We start from the raw sequence: 15,882 nt of genomic DNA on the forward strand, positions 1-15,882 counted from the left end.
TATCCTGAAGATTGAAAAAAACTAAGCAATTATAGATTCAACTAAGAGCTAGAACACATACAGGTAGTCCTTGACTTACAACAGTTTCTTTAGTGACCATTCAAAGTTACAATGGCACTAAAAAAAAGTGACTTATGGCCATTTTTCACACCTATGACCACTGCAACATCCCCATGGTCACATGATTTACATTCAGACATTTGCCAACTGTTCATATTTATAACAGTTGCACTGTCCTGGGCTCATGTGATCACCTTTTACGACCTTCTGACAAGCAAAGTCAATGGGGAAGCCAGATTCACTTAACAACCATGTTACTAATTTAACACGTGCAGTGATTCACTTAACAAATGTGGGAGGAAAAGTCATAAAATGGGGCAAAACTTACTTTAAAAATTTCTCATTTAACAACATAAATTCTGGGCTCCATTGTGGTCATAAGTCAGGGACTACCTGTATGTACTATGTCTAATGAATTAATGTAGAGCTTTCAAACCTGGGCTGCAAAAATCCCTGCGATTTCCTAAATGTCATCAAAGACAGCAAGATGATTCTCTTGGCTACTAGTGGTCTTTTGTGTTTATGCAGTTGAGATTTGATAGACCTTGTTAATGGAACCATATAAATCCTCTTGTTCTGAGGCAAGGATATCCTTTTTGAAATCTTCCCTTCCAAATCTTCTTGATTGGACTGATGGGAGTTATACTTCAAAATAATCGAGGGGGCACATATTTCTCTCTTGCACTTCAAGCAGTGTTTTAATTATGCTCTGAAGCTTGTATCTATACTGTTAAATATATTTCTTCCAAAAGTGGCATAACCACCAATTCTGGTTAACTGTGAAACCAATGTTTTAATATACTTTAACATTTTTAATTAGTGTTTATTGAAAGTGATAGCTACTATCAGTAGTGGGTTCCACTTCCCTTCGCTACCGGTTCGGAATAGGGAGCGCATGCGTGCGCGCAATTGCTTTGCTTGCATGCAATGCTTTTGCACATGTGCAGAACCTTCTGTGCATGCGCAGAGCGTCCATGATGATGTCCGGGTGGGTGGGCGGAGCCTCCCGCTGCCACCACTACCGGTTTGCCTGAACCGGGGTGAACCAGTAGAAACCCACCACTGGCTACTATTGATTTGGAACATGGAGACTTACAGTATGGAAAAGCCATACAATTTGACTAAAAAGTGATGAAGAACAGAGTTACCTGGCATACAGATTTCTTTCAACCAACGTATTACAAAAGTCAAGTCAAAATTAGACGACTAATTAGACAATTAGTTAAATTAAATTAAAATTTAATTAAATTAATTAAATTAATTTTAATTAAATTTAAAAAATTAAACAACTTAGAACTTTGCCGTCTTCGGTCCGATCTAAGCGTAGTACATAAAATTATCTGCTACAATGTCCTACCTGTCAATGAATACTTCAGCGTCAACCAAAACAATACACGAGCACACAATAGATATAAACTTATGGTAAACCGATCCAAACTTGATTGCAGGAAATGCGACTTCAGCAAGAGAGTGGTCAATGCCTGGAATGCATTACCTGACTCTGTGGTTTCTTCCCCAAACCCCCAAAACTTTAACCTTAGACTGTCTACTGTTGACCTCACCCCATTCCCAAGAAGTCTTTAAGGAGCGTGCCTATCGTCCCTGTCCTAATTTTCCCTTTTATTCGTATCCATTTCATGTATTCATAGTCATGTTTATACTTATATTGTTATTTAATACATGCTTGACAAAACAAACAAATGAACTGGGGAAAAATGTAAATTTACAGGTGAAATCTGAGCTTGAGTTAAGGTCTGCTTGGTCCTTAACCAACACTCTAGCCCAGTGATGGTGAACCTTTTTGGCACCGAGTGCCAAAAAGGTCACGCGGAAGCATCGCTCACACACACGCACCCTCGTCAGGGCTGCGCTCCAGAAAAGCTGAACTTCTGGGTTCTAGCACACATGCACACCTGACAATCAGCTGGCTGACATGCATGCGCAGTCCAGTTTCCGGCACTGCAGTGCACACAAAGGGATCACGCTCCGGAAAGGCCAAACTTCTGGATTCTGGTGCACATACGCACCTGACAATCAGCTAGCCGGTGCGCACACATGAACCAGTTTTTGGCACTGCCGCACACACGAAGGACAGCTGATTGTTGCATGTGCATGCGTGCCAGGAACCTGGAAGACAAACAGGCAAGGCTATGCGTGCCGGGCGACATGACTTCACGTGCCACTTCAGGCACGTGTGCCATAGGTTCGCCATCACGGCTCTAGCCAATCCACTATGGCTCCTTTTTGGTAATATTTTATTTTATTTCCCTCTCAAGAAATAAAGTCCTGGGCAACTGGGTATGGCTGATGTCCCTGGCAGTTGCCCTTTCTTGCTTTGGATCGGTTAATGGAACGTTCTTCTGCGGAAGCCGGGTGTGCTACATTGCAGCAAGAGAAGGCCATATGGTAAGGACTATGAACATACTGCTTTTTCCATTATATTCATCGATCTATTATTATTTAATCAATCATTTTCATGCTAGAATCTTTTACTGTTATTTCATGTCCCCCTTGGCTCCTTTGCGGTTTTGTAGGGCTGTCTTCTAGTCAGCAGTTGCATATTGTTAGGGGTGTGCAACCCATAGGACAATATATAAATAAAATAAAATAAAATAAAATGCACTGGCAGGATGGGAGAATGAAAGACACAGTGCTTCACATGCCATAAATTGCTTATATAACCTACATTCTCTATTAAAGTTTGACACTTTTAATTACCTGTAACTCACTTGAGCCAATTTGACAATTTAAATTCTGTAATTTGAACCAACTAAACCTAATGGTCCTGAACTCATTTAAAACTAAGACTGTTTACTTAGCTGTCAGCTATATTGGGCTACTGGATTTTTGGAAATACATAAAATTGAATCCAGATTTAGGATGTAATCCTATACTTATGTACCCAGAAGTTAAATCCAATTAAACTATTTTTGAGCAGGCATGTGCATCAGTGTATAAATTAATTGTATGTAAAACTTATTGGAATTAATAGAGCAAGATAGTTACTACTAGTAGTTATCCTTTATCTTAATGAGAATTGAGAACAATATATTTACTTTGGCTCTAATGGCTTAAATTTTAATCTATCTGTAGATAGATAACACTAAAGAATCAATGAAAAACAAGTGAGCCTTCTGGGAATTTGTTGTAACTTTCTGATCACAATCCTGCACACCTCTCTTATTCAATGAAAAATGAATATTAATTTTTATCAACAGAAGCCACACACGCAATTCTTCTATATGTTAATAGCATGCATTACCCTCCTACACAAGATTGTAGCAGAAATGCAATTGCAATTATTACTAAATTCAGTCGTGAATAAATGTTATAGTACTGAGCTATAAATCAATTATTTTGTGATTGATACCCACGTTTTATCAATCTGACGATTATTCTCCCCGTCCCTTCTCTACTCTAGAGTAGCTTATAAAATTCTAGCTCTGGAGTCCAACAGCTGGTTGGGAACAATGAAAATAGCTATAATTTAATTTAATTTAATTTAATTTAATTAATTAAATTTATACGCCGCCCCTCTCCGAAGACTCAGGGCGGCTCACAATACATTTTAAAAAATAATTATAAAAAAACATTGAAAAATTAAAAACATTAAAAACATTAAAAACTCATTCATGCCATTCATGGCCGGATCTCGCCAGATCACAAGAGCGAGATCAGCGGCCCCAGGCCTGCCGGAAAAGCCAGGTCTTCACCGCTTTTCGGAAGGCCAATAGGGTGGGGATGGTCCAGACCTCAGGAGGTAACTGGTTCCAGAGAGCTGGGGAGCCATAGAAAAGGCCCTCCCCCGTGGGCCCGCCAGCAGGCATTGTTTAGCTGACGGTATGGAGGTATCAGCTTGGGCCTGATTGGTTTATATTCAGCCAGAAGAGCTATGAATTTTGTACTTCCTAACACTACAGGAACTTAGTGTGCAAGTACTCAACAAGAGGAAAGCAGAAGAGTATTCTGTCTTGAATACAACTATAGAGAGGCTTCCTACCAGAGGTGCTATTCAGCAAGTTCTGACAGGTTCTGGAGAACCAGTAGCAGAAATTTTGAGTAGTTTGGAGAACCAGCAAATACTACCTCTGGCTGGCCCTAGAGTGGGGTGGGAATGGAGATTTTGCAGTATCCTTCCCCTGCCACGCCCACCAAGCCACACCCACAGAACTGGTAGTAAAAAATTTGAATTCCATTACTGCTTCCTACCCTGATGTCCCCCTGAAAACCAGTAGGCTCTAATTCAAGTGGGTTTAGTAGTTCAAAGATACAATGTTCTAGCGAAATTAACATGCAAGAAATAAGTTTGGTGGGCTTCCGACAGAGAGAGATCATTACGGCTGTGAAATTCCAAATGACATGAGTGCCGTACAACAGAACTTACTGTGGTTCATGACCTCGCAGCATAACCACCTGTTCATTCATTTACTCATTAAAACTTTGGAGAGTTGGACAGAAGGTGAAGGAGCAAAGCAAACCTCTCAGCATAGTTAGTTATGGTCTTTTGTTTTCATGTCTTCCTTTTCAGCCCGACTTCCTATCTATGGTTCATATACGTTATTTTACACCTTTTCCTGCTCTCATATTTACTTGTGTGGTGTCAATAATAATGGTAATACCTGCGAGTTTCAACAAGATAGTGAACCTTTTCAGGTGGGTATTTCTAGCTACTCACAATTACTCAATGAAATTGATCTCTCAGCCTTTTTTTGATTATTTTTATATTATGAAAGTGATATTGCCTAGACTTCAGAGAGAGAAAGGGGACATGGTATTATTTATTTAGTTCTTTGTGTTACTTAATTATTTCTTTTATCCAAACTTTTTCATCCTGCTTGCTATGCAATACATCTCTACGCTGGGCACAGCATTTTAAATAAAGGCAATACAAAAGTGGAGGTGTACAAAAGATTTTGAATGACCATTATAAAAACACCACTATTTTATTTGTAAAACAATATAAAAATTGAAGTAAATTTAATTTTCAGCATCTTCATGGCTGGTCAGATGTTGTTGTGTTTGTAGCATTCACCTGAACTCTAGCACACTTCATTTGGAGGGGAGGTCCTTTTAGAAAATTAGCTTAAAACCATAAAAGCTCTCTTCTTAGATGTCCTCCATTCTTTCATCACTTTTTTTTTTAAAAAAGTTTTATTGGATTTTTTTAAAAAATATACATCAATATCAATACATGAACAGTGTGGCCTCTGGGTATAATTCATTTTGATACAAGCAGCAATAATAGTAATAATAGTTGTTGCATTAATAAAATTTATGTAATCCTAGTACTGATATACATTATTGTTTTTTTAGAGTAGTTATTCAACATTTCAATGTTCCATTTTAATGCCAATTATATTATTAAGCATACATAGTAATACCATCTTTCAACCTCTAATCTGTCCATCTAATTATTTCTTTATTGCCTCGGCTGTCCCAGCTTGCCTCTTCTCCTCATCTCGAGGGAGAGGGAAAAGCCCTGAGTCCAGCAGGAGAGTTGCTGCTCTCCCTGAACTACAGGGCGCCCCTTTTTTATTCACCACCCCTACAGGGTGGCTTTAGCTCCTTTTGGAGCCCTCCAACAGGGAGAACTTGGCATGGGAGTGCGGAGACCCACTCTTCACGTCTGATATCACCACGTCAGCCGTCAGGTCACTTCTAAGGTGACCTCAAATAATGATCTTCAGTATGTGCTACCATTAGGATCATAGTCAACAAAGAAAACTCTGTGGAAGAAGGTGCTTCTTCAGCATTCTAGTCTGCTTTGAGTTTTATAAGTTAATACCAAAATATTAACCTTAGTCCCATAGTAAATCAATAAGCAATGCAATTGCTATAACTGTATATACTGCAGTGGCCAGGTTCACTGTTTACTGTCTACCCACATCATTTATCATCCAAACCAGGATGTATGGTCAGCCAAGAGAAAGGGGACAGGAAGAAAGGAAAAAGCTGGCTGCTGGACTGCCATGGAGAAGAAGTCAGTCATGGATTGTGAAACTCAAAAGGAAGGTGTACCACACATAGGCAGAGGCTAATCAGATGAAACCCTGGAACAATAGGCATAAACCAGAATGAATGGCCAACGTAATTATATAGTATTTATGTTTTGAACTGTAGCTTCCAGTCCATACAGATGGGCAGTTCTATTTAGAGTACCTTTCAATAATCAAACTATGTAGTTCTCAGTTCATGTGTCATACTGACTACGTTATTTCCTATCTAAGAGTAGCTATTGCATTTGTATTTCTTTATAGCTCTTGTATCATTAAAATATGTCCTTTATTGCTTCAGTCACTTGTGCCTTGTGACTATAATACTTTTAAAAATATTCCAGGGTATGTAGCTGCAACTCTCCAGGATAACCAAGTTGCCAATTTCCCCAGAAAGGAACTCATTTACCTACTGGATCTTCACCTTAACATGCTTCAGAGTCTTACATCTAGGACAGTGATGGCTAACCTTTTCCGGACCGAGTGCCCAAAGCGTGCCTGAACCCCCCGAATGCAATGCGCCCCTGTGCATGCGCCCAGCCCCCACACATGCACGGCAGAGACCCAAAGATCAGCTGGCCAGTGGGAGGCGCACACGCATGCGTAGCAGAACTAAACTGGGGCAACAGCTTGCGTGCCATCAGAGAGGGCACTGCATGCCACCTCTGGCACATATGCCATAGGTTTCCCATCACGGATCTAGAGATTACTTTCCTCAATTTAGGTATAAAAGAGAAGCAGAGCTGGGTATCATCAGAGTATGGATATCAAGTCTCCTGACTTATGCCTTCTGTACATGCACAGAGGATCAAAAACGGGACGTGATGACATCCGGGCGGGTAGGCAGAGCCTCCCACTGCCAGCGCTACCGGATTGCATGATCCGGATAGAGCTGGCTGAATTTCACCACTGATATTGCCCAGGATTAAGCAATGGCATTCCAAATAAGTGCAAAAATATTATGTTTATGTGACGTCACTGTTCATGCTGCAAATTGACAAATTTATTCATTTATTTATTCAATTTCTATATCTGCCCATCTCTGTCAATGACTCTGGCCGCCTTACAGTTATGTTATTTGTGTTATTTACGTGACTCTATTTGCCTCTCCTCTATGGATGCCCATAAATTAGGCTCCTAGATGAAAATAGAGATAATAATGTACTTCAACATCTATGGTTAACTGGAGATGTATTGTCAAACTGTGGAAAATGAATGAAATCTTTAGTATTATATTATGTATATTCTTCTGATATTTAAGTAATATGTGTATATGTGGAGGGTTGTATCTGGGTGTGCATTTTTAATAGCAGCAGAAATTGCATGATCGCACATGGAAGGGCTGCTACTAAATGTTACTTTATATAGCTTTACAGCTTGGATTTTCAACGGGATAAGTGTTGCAAGTCTCCTGTATTTAAAGATTAAGAAACCAGAACTCCCAAGATCTTACAAGGTTAGTATTGTATAAAAAGGCTAAAATCCTTTTTTCTCTTCATTTTTCCTTTTTTTTTTCTTTAGTTGTACAAGACAGTGGTCATAATCTGAATTTGCTTCCCCCACTCCCCAAACTGGTATCCTGTAGATAGGTAGGATTACAAATGTTCTATTAACTTTCTACAAACATGTAGGAGTTGTAGTTCTACAGATCTGAATACCGAACTGGGAAAGACTATTATATTTTCCGGCCGTCCATAATTTCCTGGCTACCTCTTGTCCTGTTCTGTATTCAGGGTTGACCAGGGATAGGCTGCTGGGGGTTTACAGGGGTTTGGGAGAACCTCTAGTTAAGATTCTGTGCAGTTTGGAGAACCCCCAAATCCCACTCCTGGCTGGCCCCACCCACCCCACTCCACCCCTCCCAGGAGTCCCCATGTGGCCCATTTTGGATGCAGGTAAGTGCAGGGTGCTTGGAGAGGGCAAAAAACGGGCCTACCGGAAGTTCAGGAAGGCCACAAATGGGCCTTCCAGAGCCTGCAGAGGCCATTTTTCACCCTCCTGGAGGCTCCAGGAAAGCCTCCGGAGTCCAGGGAGAGCAAAAATGCCCCTCCCCCCCCGCTGTGGTGCAGGAGGCTGACTAGAGACTGGTCATCTGACCTGATAGCCATGATGTATCAACCATTAGATATGATTAGGCAGGTTTTGTGAAGAGGAACGCCTTTACTGGGAGAGGATCAGAGGTGGGTTTCAGCAGGTTCTGAACAGTTCTGGAGAACCGGTAGTGGAAATTTTGAGTAGTTCGGAGAACTGGTAGTAAAAATTCTGACTGGCCCCGCCCCCATCTATTCTTTGCCTCCCAAGTCCCAGCTGATCGGGAGGAAATGGGGACTTTGCAGTATCCTTCCCCTGGAGTTGGGTGGGAATGGAGATTTTACAGTATTCTTCCCCTGCCACACCCACCAAACCATGCCCACCAAGACATGCCATGCCCACTAAGCCACACCCACAGAACCGGTAGTAAAATTTTTTGAAACCCACCACTGGAGAGGATGGTGGTTAGGGAAATTTAGATTAGGACCAAAGCAGGGTGAAAGAGGAATTTAACCCCCTTCTCATATTGTTTAACGCATTGTAAGCCACCCTGAGTCTCTGGAAAAGGGCGGCATATAAATCGAACCAATAAATAAATAAATAAATATTGTACACTGGATTAAACTGTTGAGTAACTGTGAACTATTTCATGGGGTGAAATACATACTGTAAGTTTGATATGGATTAATGATAATGAGATTCATCCCTTTGAATATATATAGGTAGTCCTCATTTAGTACTCATATTTGGGAGTAGCAACTTAGTTTTTAAGTGTAGTTGTCCCTAAGTGAAACTATGACTGTGCTTATGATCTTACTTCAGCTTTCCTTTGCTTTACTGACCTGCAAAGGTTCTAAATGTGAGAATTGGTCACAAAGATACTTTTTTTATCATTGTTGTAACTGTGAATGGTTGCTAAACAAGGCGGTCACTACACAAGGGCTACCTCGCTAATTCTTTAAAATCATCATTAATTGTCAGTTTCCTTGTAATCATGTGACCCAGTGCAGATATTCTCATCCAAAATTTATCTGAAGGCACTTCCTGTTTCATATCATCAAAACGTTGCTCTAATTGGGCTAATTTGGATAGTAGGAGGGCAGTTTTTAAGAACCTAGGGATACCGTCCAGCTTATAAGACAAATTCCAGGCAATATGTGTTATTTTTGTTCATTTTAGGATCCCAATATATCTCAGAAAAAGTTGTTTAAAATGCCTATCTAACTTGGTTATTTTTTTCCCCATTCACTTGTCTGTAGGATCATTGAAAAATAAAACAGGGAATACATGCTGTTCTATACTACATAAATCCAAAAATCCCATAAAATACAAGAAATTGAAATATAAGAAATGTTAACTTTGTAATAAAGTATACCAAACTACATAAATAACAACTGGGAGTATAAAAGATGGCAACTTATAATAGGCAAGCTGGTGCCATCCAATGTTTCATTTCTTCTCAGCTTCAGCCACTGGCAGAAAACTATAGGATTTACAGTCAGTACTATTTGGAAAACTTTCACCTTCTGGGGAAAACCATTAGTATAAGAACCTTCCTACCATCTTTTAGCTGTTATTCTTGGCAAACATCAATGCTCTGGCTTATGACTTTTTTATTTTTTGACTTATTTTTAATTGTTTCTGCTGCTCTTGAAGCTTGAGGAACAAGATAAAGAGACTGGAGTGTTCATTTATTTTTGTTTTTAAAAGCCTCTTGGTTTAGAACTTTACCTCACTCAAACTGTGCTTTTTCTATTTCTGTCTCCATTGTTGAATACCTTGTAGCTGAAATAGCATCATTCATATCCAAGAGGGAGACATTAGCAGGCTTGGGGACATTCCAAAGTTCACAGGAGTGCCAGAAAATTTAAAAGAGAAGAATAAGAATGGTGGGAGGGGCAGAACATCCAACATTAGTTCAACAGAGACTGAGTTTGTTCAGTGGCTATGCCATGTAGGCTGATTATTGGAGGACACCTGGAAAATTTAAGGAGCATCCTTCAAACAATCATGGCTAGTTGGTTGATGAGATACCTTGATCAGGGGTGAAATGCTCCCGGTTCGGACTGGATCGCCCGATCCGGTAGCAATGGCGGCGGGTGGTTTGGAGAACTGGTAGCAAAAATCCCTGCCCACCATGCCCAGCGCAATCATCAGAAGCTTTTTTTTACTTTTAAAAGCATTTTTTCTACAACCTCTTTGGCAGAAAAAATGCTTTTAAAAGTAAAAAAAAAAAGCCTCTGATGATCGTGCGGCTCAGCTGGGATCGTCACAGACTTTTAAAAGCATTTTTTTCTGCAACATCTTCAACTGAAGAGGTTGTAGAAAAAAAATGCCTTTAAAAGCCTCTGACGATCCCAGCTGTGTTACCTGATCATCAGAGGCTTTTAAAAGCATTTTTTTCCTGCAACCTCTTAAGGTTGTAGAAAAAATGCTTTTAAAAGTAAAAAAAAAAAGTTGGCCACGCCCACCCAGTCATATTACCCCCACTCCCACCAAGCCACGCCCACAGAACCGGTAGTAACGAATTTTACATTTCACCACTGACCTGTATAATATGACTTTTGTTACAAGGTACTTCTTATTTCATCTACTGTGAACAATGAAGCTGTGCTTCTTTTCACACTGAGTATGAGATGCTAATGATGGCATCTTTGTCAGATGCCACCATTGTCTTTCCTGGAAAACTTACCCAAACAAATTATACAGTGACCATAAATGTGTTTGAAATAAATAAATAAATAAATAAATAAATGTATCTTCTTATTCCAGGTACCAATCATCATACCAATCATTTTTCTGATGATATCGATCTACCTGGTACTGACACCCATCATTGACCAGCCACAGCTCGAGTTCTTCTATGTTATACTGTTCATCCTCAGTGGTATCATATTTTACTTCCCCTTGGTTCATTACAAGTATTGCCCTGCATGCCTACGGAAATTAACTATTTATATGCAGCTGTTAATGGAAGTTGCAGCAACTGAAAAGGACACAAAGTGAATTAATATTCATAAAGGGTTTTTTGACAAATGTCAAAAGAGAGGTTTAAAAAAACCCAATAGATTTTTAGATTGCTTTCTTTTCTACAAGAAATAATATTGCATTTATGTTCCTGGAGATGCAGTGAAACTACCGCTTTATTTAAACATTCCATCTTGTTCCATTTTGGTAAGAATCGGCTACATTCATTAACTCCGCTTGAGATTTATTTCAATCACATGGGAATTGCCTTTGGTCAGACAAAATGAGCACAATATCAATTGACATATTGTTCAGCATTGGAACGCAAATATATGAGTCCAACTATTTAGCAGTTTGCAACATTAATTAATATAACTAAAGCATGGATGATTGTAATGAATCATGGTTTCCATTTATTAATATATGTCCGCAAGTATGTATTTTTATGGTTTTGCTTCCTTTTTAAAAAGTTTTTTCTTCTTTTATAATTTTCTGTATTTTTTGTCCTTTTTTTTTGTCTTTAGCTAATAATAGTAAATTAAAAACCACTGTTGTTCTTGCCTTCATCTTCCTCAAAACAGAGAATTATGGATGAATTAGTCAGTAATTCTTCAAAACAGACAATAGGGAGAACTAAAGTAATCCTTGCTCTTTTCCATCCATCTTTTGGTTCCTTTTGCACTGGTTTCCTTAGCAACTCAAAACAATGAGATTGGTACCTGTGGGGAGGGACTTTAAAAACACCCCTCTACTAATTTAAAAAGTAGAACAAAATAGCTGTATGGTCCTTTGATCTTGACAAGGAGTTCATTTTTACTGTAAATCTATAGTAACAGAATCTTGCAAGTCTGAATGTGCTTCCTCTCTCCCTCCCTTTATCTTTGTGTGAACTGGGAACCCGGAGATTTAATTCTTCTGGTAACTTTGAGTATTTTGAAAGTACTTTTTTCAAACACCTAGAGTGAATGTTATCTATAAATATACTGTAAATATGACCACTGACATTCAACAAAGCTCTAATCCAGGAAGAAGTTTATATAGTGCTAGCTGAAATCCAAGATCAGGGAGGGATTTATAATAAAATATAATTGTGCTGTATTTTTCTATTAAGGAAGATTAATGTATCGCCATAGAAATGGGATTTCTTCAATCTCTTCAAGAGCTTGGAGCATTTCATACAAAAACAATGAACATTTAAAATATTTATATAAGAAAGAGTACATAAGAGTCAATTAAAAATAATGTTTTAAATGGATATTAGCAATAGAGGATTTTGAATGAATTTATGACAGCTTACATGCCGATTTCAGATGGGAGATGAGAAATTTTGAACTGGAAACCAGATAAGTTCTAGAACACTGCATCCTATTTATATTCCCCTTCAGTACCAAATATAAGAATCCCAAACAGCTTGTAATGGCACAATCCATTTTTAAAAAATGGGCTGCTTGTGGATAATATGCTAAAATATTACTTAGTCAAGTGTCTCAAATTTTCCAAAATCTTATGAAGATTTTTTTTCCACTCAATAAAATTTTCCCCAGGTTCACAACATATTGATTCATGATGTAGTGGTAGTTGACCAAAGCCATTGCTGATGGAAAGCTTTGTTACTCTCTGGCACCCAAAAATCACAAGAAGTCCGATAGTACCTTTTCAGACTAACACATGTTAATGACAGGCATAAGTTCCCATGAAAAACAACTCACTTCATGCAATGGAGCAACCAGCCTCATGTATAATTTAAATTGAAATGTGATCATCAAGGAAGGGAAGACAAGGTGTTATGCATGAGAGAGATTATAAGTAGTTTACCTGTTAAAAAACTTGCACTAATGGGTTAAATAGCCATTGTCTTTGTTCAGACTTCTGGAGATTATTTTGATGCACATATGTTCCGCAATCTCTTGCTCAACTGTGCTAGCAGAATTAGTGAGAATAAGCTTCACATGGCTCTGAATGTAAATATACTGTAGGCCTACCACTCAAGAGTCTGAAAAAATGCAATGTCATTGCCAAATATGGGTTATAGCTAATGGTGTGCTGGAGCTGGCTTGTCCTGGCTTGCAAAAGCTAATTGTTAAATGTTTGGAAATTTTGTGAGCCGGTTGAGAGTAGAAGTAAACTCCGACATCTAGTGGTGTGGCAGTGCTAATGGAGCCAGCAGAACCAGCTGTGAAACATTTACCAGCACACTATTGGTTGTAGCTTATTAATAATGTGTTAAAGTGGCTTGAGTTGTGAACTACAGTTGGCAACCAGTGGTGTTCCATTTTCAGCTCCTGTGGTGTGTCTTTTAATAAGTCTTGCTTGGGAATTGATCTGGCTCTGTTGATTTGTCTATTGATCTTGATAGTTGAGCAGTTCAAACCAGTGGTGAAATCCAATTTTTTTTTACTACCGGTTCTGTGGGCATGGCTTGGTGGGCATGGTGTGGCTTGGTGGGCGTGGCTTGGGGAGTGTGGCAGGGGAAGGATTCTGCAAAATCTCCATTCCCACCCCACTCTGGGGCCAGCCAGAGGTGGTATTTGCTGGTTTCCGAACTACTGAAAATTTCCGCTACCGGTTCTCCAAACTGCTCAAAATTTCTGCTACTGATTCTCCAGAACTTGTCATAACCTGATGGATTTCACCCCTAGTTCACTCCTCAATACCTGGTTTAATCCTATCAGTTGAGTTTCTCAGTCAGGTAGATCAGAACAAATGTGGTTGTACACATAGTCCTTGCTTAATGACCACTCATTCAGCAACTATTGAAAGTTACGATACCACTGAACAAGTGGTATTTATGACTGGTTCTCAAAGTTCTAGCTGTCCCAGCAGTCCTCGTGGTCACATGATCACAATCTGGCAACTGGTTCACACTTACGATGGTTGCGGCATCTCATGCTCATGGGATCACCATTTATGACCTTCTCTGCTGACTTTCCACAAGCAAAACACTGGGAAAGCCAGCAAAAAAGGTAGATCACTGGCACTCTCCCCTACCTGGCAGCTGCCATTCCCAGCACCACTGTACTTGTTCCATGTTCCATGGGTCACCCTTGCACTCTGCGCACCCCCACAGAGCAATAGCCATTGCATTGGTCCTGCTTCAGGATGGGTTCCAAATCCCATCACTAACAGTTCGCTCGTGTGCGCAGCACTTCTGAGCATGCACAGAAGCATCTGGGTGGGTGGGCGGAGCCTCCTGCCACCGCCGCAATGGGTTCGCCCAATCCAGTGCGAACTGGTAGCAACCCACCACTGTCCTGCTTGTTGAAAAGATGTAATGTTCTATATTTTTCAATGGATTGAAGGAAAACTCACATAGCAACTTGTAGGCTTGCAATTTCAAAGTTTTTTCAATCTTAAAGAGGCAATAAAAAGGTAAAATCCAAAATGATTAAAAAGATGAGGTTTGGTCAATCCTTGACTCCACAAAAGGCTGAATATTTATGGCTCATGGCCCAATGGACTCTCAGCTGATTCTGTGTGCCACTCCTTCTCGAAATAGTGTGAGAATGAGGGTTTTGGAACCACCACAAGGATAAGGCTCTTGCCATTCTTCAGATGGCATACCCATTCTCACGAGACCTGGGAAAGACTAGCAGGTTTCTGAAGGATCATGAGAATGGGGCATGTGGCTTGAAAAGGAAGGCGGCACATGCAGTGGTGGGATTCAAATAATTTAACAACCGGTTCTCTGCCCTAATGTCCAGCTGGGTAGACGTGGCTGGCTGGTCATGTGACTAGGTGGGCGTGGCCAACTTGACATCATTCATGTCAAGGGGTGCTTTGCTTCACCTAGCTTCTCATGACCGTGGGGATGTTGCAACAGTCATGTGAAAAACAGTCATGGCATGCCAATGAAGTTGGGATGGTCCCGCTTAAGATAGTTGAAGCCCACTGGCAGCAGGGTTCCTTGGGCTCTCTCAGCCGGATCTGGATTAATCCAGTTAAGAGATTAATAAATATGTAGCATCCTGGAGACACTCGGATGAAGTGGAAGGATAGGTAGAAGCAAAAACAGATGGCCTCATCTCTCCTACTCCTAATATGTAACTGTTGCATATTCAGATTAGGGAGTGAAGCCAGTGAATAAAGGCTTCCCTCAGGTCCGCCACCAAGGCGGGAAAATAGTTTGTTCTTATTGGCTAAGCAGGCTGACAGCTCCCTATAAAAGGCAAGCTGTCAGCCAGGCTCTTTGCTGGGTTTTACTTGTTGTTAATAAAGAGCTTTTGCTGAAGATCACTGTCTGTCTCTTCCATTATGACCCCAATTTAACTGTAACTGTTGCCTTTTGTCCTCTTAGGAAATTTAGTTCACAATTTCTAAAACACTGGAGTACTGTAGTTGATCACCCTGAAGGAGTTTGGGGAAGTGGGATGAAGGGGAAGTGTTCCAGCTAAACTGAGACTGCCAGCCGTTTGAAGTCCTATCCTGAAAAGAAGTTGGACTGGTTTTTCTAAATGACTTCTTCCAACTGTTGATTTTGTGATTAGGGAAATCAGAAAAATATGTACATTAAACATCAGTATAGACATCTTCACACAGACCCTCATCAGTTCCTTTTCCTACTTGGAGGCAAATCATTTCTGCTTGTTATACTGCCAAATAATAACTTTATAAAAAAGCATGACAGCGCTTCAGAGGATGATACATAATTTGGCTTCAGCCACTGCCTAGTCACAAGCACCTGTTATTAAAAAGAATCATCATCTGATTTTTTTTTTTTTTTTGTAAACTATCATGACATGAACATATGTGAGAAGCTCAGGCTTATGCATGTATGGTAATAGAAGATTTTATTTTCTAGGTGAAACATATGGTCCTCTTAAACCATGAGAAA

General features: G+C 39.9%; 1 protein-coding gene across 1 annotated transcript in view; it reads left to right on the forward strand.

The window, feature by feature from the left end:
• The window catches only part of LOC139325756 (b(0,+)-type amino acid transporter 1-like), a 33,545-nt gene extending 22,455 nt beyond the window's left edge, over nucleotides 1-11,090 (forward strand). Inside the window, exons 3-6 of the mRNA XM_070955743.1 lie at nucleotides 2,337-2,466; nucleotides 4,589-4,713; nucleotides 7,422-7,509; nucleotides 10,857-11,090. Coding sequence (XP_070811844.1) covers nucleotides 2,337-2,466; nucleotides 4,589-4,713; nucleotides 7,422-7,509; nucleotides 10,857-11,090 — 577 coding nt within the window. The remainder of the gene's footprint in view (nucleotides 1-2,336; nucleotides 2,467-4,588; nucleotides 4,714-7,421; nucleotides 7,510-10,856) is intronic.
• The last annotated feature ends 4,792 nt before the right edge of the window (nucleotides 11,091-15,882 follow it).

The sequence above is a fragment of the Pituophis catenifer genome, unplaced genomic scaffold (genome assembly GCF_029215685.1).
Source record: "Pituophis catenifer annectens isolate HBS135680 unplaced genomic scaffold, rPitCat1.0.hap2 SCAF_1, whole genome shotgun sequence".
In the NCBI taxonomy this organism is placed as follows: domain Eukaryota; kingdom Metazoa; phylum Chordata; class Lepidosauria; order Squamata; family Colubridae; genus Pituophis; species Pituophis catenifer.